Here is an 11299-nt window from a genome sequence, read left to right as displayed (position 1 = left end):
ATTTTTATGTAACTTTTAGGAAAGTCCTGAAAATAATGACAACTTCACCAATCCCAGTGGCAAAGGGTAATAGATGTGAGGGGAAAAGGTTTCCCTCATAAGAATCAAATCACACGAGCAAAACAGGCATCTGGAGACATTTTTATTGTGTGTGTTTGTATTAGTTGTGTGTGTGTGTGTGTGTGTGTGTGTGTGTGTGTGTGTGTGTGGTCTTGGAATAAAGAATGACTATATCTGTTTGGAATATAAAAGTAGGTTTAACAATGTCCAAAAAGGAGCAGGAAGATTTGTAAAACTCTATTTTCATGTGACTATGTTCATTTACTATCCAAAGTAAATATGTCACCAAATAACACATACTCATGTGAAATCCAAATATCCAGCTACAACAAATTCCGCAGGCAAAGAATTGTCAGTTAAGTGTAGGAACATTCTTTATAAATTGCAATTTTTTTTTTAGAGCACTGAGAATCATATTTTTACAGATATTATTTATGTTTTATCTATCTAATAAAATTATATTGTGAATCTTTGCATGTGTTCTCTGCCTCAAAATTAATTTCCCCTCTGTGGCAATAAAATGAAAAGTTCAACAATACATAAATGCATCTGCCTTCGTCTCTGAGGTCGAGCGAGTTCACGTGTTGAGACTCCTGACTCACCATAGTGACTCACAGTATTGTTATATTGAAGATCAATATTTAACTTTATTCAGCTCGAACGCTGAAGGGGAAAGCCATGTTCTCCTCAGTAGAGCTGTAGGATACGGAGTGAGTCGGAGGAGTGTGTCACAGGCTGGACCAGGGGTTGAGATATTGTGGGACATAAAGGAAAAAGATGAGGATGGAGGGATGAGATGGGATAGTTTGTGGCCCCAGGAGGCCGATCCCCTGCTGCTGCTCTTGTTGTTTTATAATGAACTCCTAAAGCCTTCATTTCCCTCACTACCCTGTGCGGAGGGGGCGCCGCAATGGGGGCTGCTGAGTCCACAGCCGGATTCGCACGCACAAGCCCCGAGGGTGGCGGCTTTGAGCAGGGTGGGGGGTGCAATATACCAGATCCTGTGTCTGTGTGTTTGAAACAGTCCTGACAGGAGACAGGTGAAGGCAGAGAAAGGTTTTTGCATATGTGTGTGTGTGTGTGTGTGTGTGTGTGTGTGTGTGTGTGTGTGTGTGTGTGTGTGTGAGAGAGAGAGAGAGAGAGAGAGAATATACTTGCCTTGTGCACACCTGTGGTCACTTCAGCAGGAGTGATATGTGAGTGTGTTTGTAGTCAGGTTTTCCTGTGCGGGTGTGGGCTACAGTCAGCCTGCTGTATGCTGGAGCTCCTGGAGCTTCTGTCTGTCATTTTGAGGCACTGAATGACACAGATAATGTAGGGTGACGCTGGAGGTAACACTATCTCCTGTGTCTGCACTGGTCTGGTTCAGGTAGAGGTTACTATGCCGGCCAGGACTGCACTGCTGCTTCGTCCTCTGATAGATGAAGATGAATTGGCATACAGAGGTATTTTTCAGACATATATTATAACTGCGTTGCTAAGCAAAAAGACATTATCAATAGCAGCTTACATAGCTTTCAGGTTTATACATCACTCATTTATGTAAGAACAGTAGACGTTAACTGAAGCATAGAAGATGTGGTGGATATTTGCTCAAGGACACAAAGCGAAGTCCCGTTCTGTAATCGGAACCTCTGAGCCCCAGGTCAAACATCTAAAACCCGACAAGACTTCCATCTCTAACGAGAAGGCACTTTGATAGCATCAGAGCTGACCCTAATCCACACAGCCTGACACCACACGGGGTAGAAATGGATTTGGTGCCGAAAAAAGAGCCGTGAATACAGCATTGGGTAGGAATTTGAAATGAGTAATGCAATTGCTCAACCCACAACAGGAACATGCACTGCCTAAGGCTACGACAAGGCTAAGTGCATACCTTGATGGGGGGGTCTAACTCAGAGGTAGGGGCGGACTGGGATGGTGGCTGACGTCTACATGGAGGGCGATGAGGCGCATGTGTGATGGTTAACTGAGCGTTAAAATGACGCATATTTACCTGAGAGCGCAACAGAGTAGAAGTTTATCAGAATGATCCAGGGTATCATCTGCCTACCGAGTCGTCGTTCAGGGAAAAATTAAGGTTTCTCATCTTCACCTGCAAAACAATAAATACATAAATTGGCCAGTTAGTGGATTTGTTAAAGATGAATTGAAAACTATAGTGATAAATGATTGTTTGTTTGTTCTCTCAAGCACATTTGTTGGTTTTCATTTTCTTCTACGACAGAACAAATAGAAAAAGAAATGGGTTAGTTAAATATGCAAGAACCAGTTTTTGACAAAAAATTAACAAATTGGTCAAAGATGCCCCCTACCATGTTCTCCAATTCAGCCAAACCCCAAATGAAAGTAAAACTGCTTCAGTCATAGAGCGTCAGGACCTAAAGCTCTCTTCTAATCCTTGATCAGAATCATCATATACATCTGGAAATATGCACAAAGGTATTACAAATATGCATGAAAGTCCAAGTCATATTTTGTGAGAACATACGTATATCATCGCTTGATACAGATCTGCATAACAACCTGATGAGAACATCCTTGGGCTGGAATTCATCCACTAATATTTAAAGATAGACAACACTGGATTTTTTTGTTTTTTTAAAACCAATGTTTCACCAATAAATTGCCAATGTGGAATGTTAATATTCTGATATCTTACAACAGAATTGGCCATGAACAGATATCTACCACTGCCAATATAATCTGTGGGAGTTTATATGCTTTTCACTTTTTGTACATAATGATAAATTCATGAAAGCATTGAAAATTGAGAGAAAAGGTTTCGTTGCATTTCCAAAACTTTTGGCAAAGTCCACAAATTATAGCATTGTTTCCTGAGCAAAAGACTGTACTGATATATTGTATACTTATACTGATATATTTGTACTTGTACTGATATATTTTTTAAAAATTACAAATCTGCTAGTACCATTGATACGCTGACATTATCGTGCATCCATACAAATTTCATTTAAATCAGTCCTGTAGTTTTTGCGTAACCTGGCAGACGGATGGACGTGGGTGATGACCTGCGCAGCCTGAGCAAATAAAAGCTTCCCAAAGAGCCGCCAGCTGCCTGGTTTACTGCTCATGTTGATTCGCCAACTTGTTTTTTTGTTTGTATTTGAGATTTACATATTTAACAGGAAAAGCTAACAGGGAGAGAGCAGAAACAGCAGTCGAAGCTTTTGAGTTCATCTCACAGCAAAAAGATGCCCTGCAAGTGTGTATCGGCATCCCTTGACCAGTCCGGTCCCCAGTAAACCCCCCCCCCCCTCCCCTGCCCAACACACACACACACACACACACACACACACACACACACACACACACACACACACAAGGGAACTCCTAGGAGAGGCTGTTCCCATGAGTGCTGCTGCTGCTCCAGAAACACCTGCAGAGCCAACAACAGGGTTTGCATTGCAGCAGCGGTGATAGGACGCGATAAGACCCCGTGCACCTCCATAGCTGCCTCCCCCGGCTCAATGTATGGTACTCCTCTGCCTTTCTCTCAGCTGCACACTCACGCGCACACACACACGGACACACAAACACACGCACACAAACACACAGACACACAAACACACAGACACACAGACACACACATATACCCTGACCTCCATTACGACAAGAACAAAACTTTCCCAGATCAACAATGTCCAGGAGAGAAAACACACAGATAAAAAAGAAGAGCTTAGTGTTCTCTCAACAAGCAACATCTTTGAAAAAGAAGTCTGGAATGTTGTCTGTTATTATTTGTAAAATCTGCGGCAGCACAATTATGTGGGCTTTATTTTCCATGAGCGCTCATAGTTATTAAATCATCACTGTCATTACAGAAGTAAGACATACAGCCAGCTTTGTGAACCACACACTTTGCCTAACTGACACCTATTTTTTTTTACTGTGGGTAGAAGGCTGTCAGGCGAGCCAGGGGGAAGCCCACCGCCCGCCAAAACTGTCAACCAACCACAGAGGTGGACAGCACCTCTCATCCTCAGAGGTCTGGGTGTCACAGGTGGTATCGCCACAGGGCTGTTTGTGTCTGGCAGCTGCACGATCGCTCTACGCTGCTTGAAGTTGCAAGATTCCCTTCTCTCCTTCCTCCGGTCTACAGAGTAACAAATGGACCCTTTTCCCAGCAGGACCCACAGTGATACTGGGAGCTTATGAGTCTCTCCTGTCGTCTCTGACAGGCCCTCATTTGCCTTCATTCAGCGTCTCATCACAGCTTCAAAGTCATCATCTCCCTCAGGGGGGAGCGAGAAGATCAGTGTGCCTTCAAAAAATGACTGGTATCCAAAAATTGTTGACCTGAGGCAATTTTGCTCCTCATAATTGGCTTCTTCGCTCTGTCTATCTTGGGCAATAATTGTTGAGTTATGATGTGTTATATTGCCTGGAAAACATCATTAAGTGTATCATATAAAGTGATTCAATAACATATCATTTTCCCTTGATGAACAAAACAGTGGCATGGGGGAGTTAATCATGGAGTACACTGAGTTCTTTCTTCAACTGAGGAACAAAAACTCCACTGCGGTAGGATTTAACCTGGACAAGGAGACGGGTCTGAATCTGTCCCCCGGGGAAAGAAAGTCCCAGAGTCTAGCTCGTAAAGCATTACACCACTAGCCTAATCAAGTATATTCATAAACGGGCACTCATAAATCTCATGTTTGCATTAAAGCTGCAACAAGTAATCGATTCATTGACCGAAAGAGGATTAATTGACAACTTTCTGGAGAATTTATCTCTGCTTTCATCATGTAAAAATGACACAAAATAGCAGGTTCCGCTATCTCAAAGATGAGGATTTACTGCTTTTTTCTTACATTTATGACAGAAACTTAAGAGTCTTTAAGTTTCAGAAAGTTGGATTGACAAAGAAACCATTTGAACCTATCACTTTGGACTCTGGACAACACTACCAGATTAAATAAACATAAAACTAAGAAATGGTGGGATGTGTATGAGCAACTAAATGTGGCTTTTAAAGAAGTCCAGTAATAAAAAAAATTAACTTTTTTTTTTCTTTTTAAACAGCTAAATAATCCTGGAACCACAGCAAAACTTTGCACTAAATTTTTTACTCTTCACCAAGGCTGCTGAAAACCGGCCACAAGTAGCAAACAACGAAAAAAGTTTTTAAAAAAAACAACAAAAAAACAAATACAATAAAAAGGCTTGGAAATAAAATGCAAAGAAATCCCAGTGAGTGGCGGTTTATGGATAATTTGATCACTTTGCTAACAGTTATCCCCAATTAAAAAGACAGAGAACATTTTGCTGCTCTAACAGAAGTTAAAACCCAACTATCGGTGGATTCAAGTGTGGAAGTCAAACTAACTAAATGTGACTTCTTGGTCACTCTGAGTGGTGTGATGCTCAACACCTGGAGTCTGGCCTCTGCTTTGCGCCTGTGGTGCTCAGGTGCGGAGGAAAACCAGTAAGCTCACCTCATCCTTTTCTTGAGGGTTGAGAGTTAAAGGACAGACGGCGAGAACCCCCCGACCTTGAGACAGAGAGCTAAGTGTGCCTCCTGTACTGCTCAGAGAGGGTTTGACAGGGGCCTTAACTTCTCCCTCTCTGTAACGTCATCTCTGTTCTGTGCAGCAGGCTGTGCACATCCAACCACTGCCCCGAGGGGGTGTTATGACAACCGAAAACGGTGAGCTGCAAGAGCAAGAAGTGGCATGAACACTTCTCAAGGTTTCTGACATGTGGTGGGGATGGGTGAAAAAGACCTCTGTTGAGAAGTATCTAGCCTGAAGATACGACTCAAGTACCATCAGGCAGCCTCCGAAAACTGTCTGGGCTGATTGCTGTGTTGAATGAGGTAAACAAATAGCTATTATTGGAAAACAGGATGCTTGATATTGCTTTGTTCGCCTCTGGACTCCCCTCTCCCAACATTAGCAGACAGCACAAAGTTGCAGGATCTAAACAAGGTGATTGAAATGCGGTTTTGTTTAGGTGCCAGGGAGTGAGTGCCCCGGGATGATTTTCCACCCACTGTATCACCAAAGAACTATTGTGAAATTTTCGCAGCTTGTTCTGGGAAATCCTATGATGGCACTTTCACACACTGCTCCGTGACAGTCTGTGATGGGCAAATTCTCAAACAACCTACCTCAGACAGCCTCTCGACAGTCATTGTAGTCTCACCGCATTATGAACAAGTCTGATATTAGTTTTGGTGTCTCTGACCGCAGGCAAGCAGGAAGCCTCTGGATGGACAGACGGGAATATTCTGACACCAATCTGTTGGAAAAGGGGATAGCCTAATGAGACTGAGCTGGGCTAAGCTGACAAAAGCTTGCCCCAGGACATGTTTCACAGAGTCTTTCCTGTCACATGTCTACATGTTAACAGATTTAGCTATATGCTTTCAGAGCCTGACTTTGTAGTAGGAATAATCTCTGCTATCACACCTGTCAGCTATTACATTTAAGGGAATGTCAGATATAATGGAAATGTAGCCGTGTAGGATTACGACTGGGAAGTTTAGCTTTAACTGAATAACTTGAAGCAGATTTAAAGTTGTTTGAAACCACCCGTATCTTCATTACAGGGAAAGCAGTATGAGAATAAAAATGTGTAGGTAAGTAAATGCTGACAAAATTAGGTGGCATATCCACAGGTTTCCATGCTAAAGCAAAGGTTCCTAGTTAGCATGTAATTTTCTCATACACTGTATAGATATGGATCATAAACAAGGCATTTACCATGTGCTCTAACTTACAACAAAATGTTTGCATCTTTGTAAATTAACCCCACTAAACTGTAAAAAGGAAATGACCTTTTTCAGAAGCAAATGACAGAGCACGGTGTCCAAAATTACTGTCAGAGTGAAACCTCTTCTCTTGTTCTTCTCTGAGGTGACGCTTCACAGCTTCCGCTTCCCATTTCCGTACACAAATGCTCCGCTGATGACGTGTACATTCCACCAACGTTGGTTAGCAACTGTAGCTTGCTAGGCTAGATCTCAATGTAATAGATGTGTTAAAACGATATTAACGCTGTAAATCAAAGGTAAACGAAGTGTTTCATCAAATAGCGGGAAATGGAGACACTTTACCACCAGACAAATAAGTGAGTGGGAGTGTGTGTGTGTGTGTGTGTGTGTCGAAATATTCTCCTGTCTAGCTAACGAGTGTTACATTAGAAACTAGCTTAATTCAGCCTTTAGTAACCTACTTACACGAAATTATTGTGTCAATGTTGTTTCTGAAGATTATGGAAATTAACTCGTGAATTTAATAGTCGTCTCAATTATGTGTGGGTGTCATGTGTTTGTTCTGTCCATTCGTATCTGTTCTGAATTAATTCAGGCACATCCAGGAGGTGCAGTGTCTGATGGGCAACCTGGAGAGGACAGACCGTCAGTCAGTGCACTGTGAGTTGTGGGCTCAACGTGATTTGACGATTGTCGCATGCAGCTCTGTAGATTGAGCCGTGCTAAAGAAATAACCTGTTGTCCGTTAGCCATTGAAAAGCCAATGGATGCGATTTTCTGTTCAGTTCCGACTTCATTGGTGTGGCTGCCTTTTCATCTCTCTCATGGTGGGAGGATGAGGGCTTGATTGTTTTGTGTAGCTGGTGCCTGCCCCATCAGTTTAGGTCAGGCTGGTGCCAGAACAGGAAGAAGCTGGGTGGGTGTAGTGAGAGAAGCTCTCGATAACAGTGGGAGCCAGGCAGCAACCCCCACCCCCCAAATTGTGACATCAACAAGTACTTTAACCAAATGACTAATGAAACTTCTAGAACAAGTTTGCATGATACTCACATGAAATTCAATATACAGTATAAATTTGTGCTCAAAACATTTGGAAAAGTCCATAAATAATACATTTGCCCAAACTGTGCCTTTTATGATTGGTATATGAAGTTGTTACCAATAACACCAAACACTAAGATGGAGAAGTAGTACATTGTTACATTTCTATCAGCTCATTTCAAATTGATGTAAAAGGAAAAAGGAACATGTCCTCCATTCTGTAATAAAAACCAAATGTGTTTGTTTGTTTTTCTTCAGTGTTAGAGAACGAACTGCAGGCGAGAATCGACCAGATCTTTAATCATTTAGAACGCCTCGAGATCCTGGCCAGCAAGGAACCACCGAACCGCCGGCAGAACGCCAAATTGTGAGTTTGCACATCTCATCATACAGGCACGACAAGGGTGTAAGAGATGAGACAGGCATCCCTGTCCTGCCCTGTGGCGACGTGGTTCTATGAAAACATTATCTCAGAAGCCCCGTCATCACAGGCATTCCTGCTGCATTGGGCAAAGATTCGTCTCTGAGCTGGGTAAACAGGCCTTAGGGGACACAATATACACCGTCCTACAGTCACTCCTGTCTGGAGATCTCTAGTGGTGCCTGAGTGAAGCCAAGGGAGGGACAGCGCCCTCAATTGTCATTCCTAATGCATGAGGTTTGAGGGAACAATTATGGATACAAAATGAGGTCAAAGGCAGCTTTTGTCCACTTCTTGGCAATGTTGAATAAACAGTGTTCTTTACTTCCCCTCAGGCGAGTGGACCAGCTCAAGTATGATGTTCAGCACCTCCGGACAGCCTTACAAAACTTCCAGCACAGACGTTACACCAGAGAAGCCCAGGAGAGAGAGAGGGAGGAACTCATGAGCCGTACCTTCACAGCCAACGTAAGTTCAATGTGTCTCTCATAAACGGGGAGACAGGAAAACTACAGCGCTCAACTCATCATCCGATCGTAACGTGTGACGTTCGCAACCTCGTCACTAGATAAGAAAGCAGCATTAAGTGTTCCACGTCTAAAACCAGAGGACTGGGAACGATGTTATTGCTTCCAGTTTGGTTTTGCTTCCATGTTTCGGCTTGTTGACGCACAAGCCAATTTCCTGTCCCCTTGTGACACCACAGTAAAAGACAAAATAGTCTCTGTGAAGTGTTTGTTCTTGTTTGACAGGATGCAGATACCTCCATCCCCATCGACGAGACCCTACAGTTAAACACCAACTTGCACAATGCACACAGAGGCATGGACGACCTTCTGGGCAGCAGCAGCAGCATCCTCAACGGTCTCAGAGATCAAAGATCTACACTGAAGGTGTGTGTCTTTAGACGGGGAACACAGCAGAGGAGGCAGCTCCCATGGATAGCTGTCGACTAAAAACTAGAAATATCACATTGCCTTTATATGCTACCATGATGCCTGCTACAGTGACCTTGACTGTTGACCACCTAAATCCTATCAGTTGATTCTTGAGTCCCAGTGGACATTTGTGCCAAATTGGAATACTTATCGTGAAGGTGTTCCTGACATATTGCTAGAATGAAACTGACAGCAAACATCAACTTTTCCCTGACTCATTTTCTGTCGTGATCACAATCGTCTTATTGTTAGCGTGTAAATGCTCGGCTAGAAGGTGAGTCCTTATTTCCTGGGAGGAGATGGTCTTCCTGGTTTTGCTTCAGGCCTCCTCTTATCAGGGTGTGTCTGTTGATCGGCGCTCAGTAGCCTGGTTGTCTAGCCGTGAGAAACTTGTGACGGAAGGGTGCGTCAGTGAGGGTGTTGGCACTCCTCGTCACCCAAAAATCAGACAAATTAGTGTAGATATTTATACGGTCATTTGCCAGAACATTTTGTGTATTTGGAGTCTGATCTGATGCATGTGACTGTTGTTGTTTACATGCTGTGTTTCGTCTTCGGTACAGGGGACCCACAAGAAGATGCTGGATGTGGCCAACATGTTAGGGCTTTCCAACACTGTGATGAGACTCATAGAAAGGCGAGCCACTCAGGACAAGTTCATCATGATCGGAGGAATGCTGCTGACCTGCGTCTTCATGTTCCTGGTCATCAGATATCTGGGCTGACCGTTCTCCATCCACTATAATCATCCCTTATGATATGAAAAGTGGCAGAAGTGAAATTTTACCACCAGATTAGTGTTTTTCTCATAAACGGTGCCATTATAATTTGTCTCTGCTCATCGTAGATATACATCTTTATCATTACTGAAGCTGTAATTTATTCTTTTTAAAAAACAAAACATCAAACCGATCTTTATACTCATCTTGCTTTTACATCGAGTGAAGTTTCCTAATCTGTAATATCACCAGCGTCATGCTGCCTTGCTGAACACATTTCATAGAGAAATAGTGTATGAATTATTTGGACCTTGATAATGTTCCACGCTTTTTTTACATTGCAACTTGGACATATTCCCCATGGAGCTTTTTCTGTTTTATGTAGGAGTCTTAAGTTATACAGCTGTGGTAAATGACTTCAGAAAAACAATTCATATTTCAATTGTCTCACTATGTGAGTGATTTAATTCTGTTAAGAATAAAAACAAACATAATTTCCTTGGTATATTTTCATCTAATGACTGGTGACTGTCGGCAAAGTTCAGTTCAACCCATTTTGTCGGATAGTTGTTAAAATAAAGTGTTTCCCGTCATTGCAATCAGGTTTTAGTGCAGTTTGTTTATAGTCAGTTCCATCTGCATGTTTTTCATTCATAAATCTATTTAAGGTAACTAGCACGCCATCTAGTGGCTCATGAGTAGCACTACCCTATCAGATCGACTTGATTGTGACCCAGTTGAGGGTTCAGCTATGACTCCGAACAGTAAACGGACTATAAACCCTTTCCTCTTTTCTGGATGAGGGGTTCCCTTGATTATTTGCAGAAATTCAAAAAAGATTTCAAAATTCCCAACTTTAAAAATAACGTATGTATTCTTCAAGCACTGTTGGAGAAAGAGGTGGGGTCACAAATCTCTGGGACATGTATTTAGGGTGTCTTCAGCAGATAAATTAAAGGGAACCCTGTACAAGATAACCTCAATGCCTTCAACAAAAGGGGGACACAACTTCCACTGTGATCCCAGCTAACTGCAGTGTTTGCAGGATATATCGCCAGCGCCGCATCCAAAGTCTCCAGCATCGTCAGTGACACTCCCCACGGTCTCGGAGGCACAGCAGCATCCACACCAGACCTGCCTGCTTAATGGTTACTCTCCTAAACTCAGCAGCAATCCCAACCTGCCCAGCCCCTTCCAGCCTCTCACCTAAACACAACACTTATTGTTGTTTTTTTAAACCAGCTTTGTCTACTTATTGACCATTTATGACTCCCGCACATTTAAGGAGAATTTTTTTTCATATTGACATGACTTAAGAATCTTAAAATTATGGATACGATAGCGGTTTCATGACTTGGGACACTTATTTGTG

At 42.6% G+C, this 11299-nt stretch overlaps 1 protein-coding gene and 1 long non-coding RNA gene across 3 annotated transcripts in view; one reads left to right on the top strand and one right to left on the bottom strand.

Annotated features, from left to right (window-relative positions):
* The window catches only part of LOC147244895 (uncharacterized), a 16157-nt gene extending 9818 nt beyond the window's left edge, over positions 1 to 6339 (bottom strand). The window contains exons 1-3 of one of the 2 annotated variants that reach the window (XR_015110133.1): positions 6203 to 6339; positions 2060 to 2158; positions 1219 to 1474 (exon numbers count right to left, since the gene is read on the bottom strand). This is a non-coding gene — a long non-coding RNA (uncharacterized LOC147244895). The remainder of the gene's footprint in view (positions 1 to 1218; positions 1475 to 2059; positions 2159 to 6202) is intronic. The other variant, XR_015110134.1, reaches the window with a different exon arrangement.
* Positions 6340 to 6974: 635 nt separating this feature from the next.
* gosr2 (golgi SNAP receptor complex member 2) lies at positions 6975 to 10425 on the top strand. The gene is made up of 6 exons (XM_086186061.1): positions 6975 to 7164; positions 7404 to 7468; positions 8108 to 8216; positions 8606 to 8738; positions 9023 to 9163; positions 9772 to 10425. The coding sequence occupies exons 1-6, from the start codon at positions 7136 to 7138 to the stop codon at positions 9931 to 9933; spliced, it is 639 nt and encodes a 212-aa protein (XP_086042187.1). The 5' UTR covers positions 6975 to 7135; the 3' UTR covers positions 9934 to 10425.
* The last annotated feature ends 874 nt before the right edge of the window (positions 10426 to 11299 follow it).

This window comes from Aulostomus chinensis, chromosome 18, assembly GCF_037954235.1.
Source record: "Aulostomus chinensis isolate RoL2024-O1b breed Wild chromosome 18, RoL_Achi_v1.0, whole genome shotgun sequence".
NCBI classification, from domain to species: domain Eukaryota; kingdom Metazoa; phylum Chordata; class Actinopteri; order Syngnathiformes; family Aulostomidae; genus Aulostomus; species Aulostomus chinensis.
This window is presented reverse-complemented; position numbering and strand designations above follow the sequence as displayed.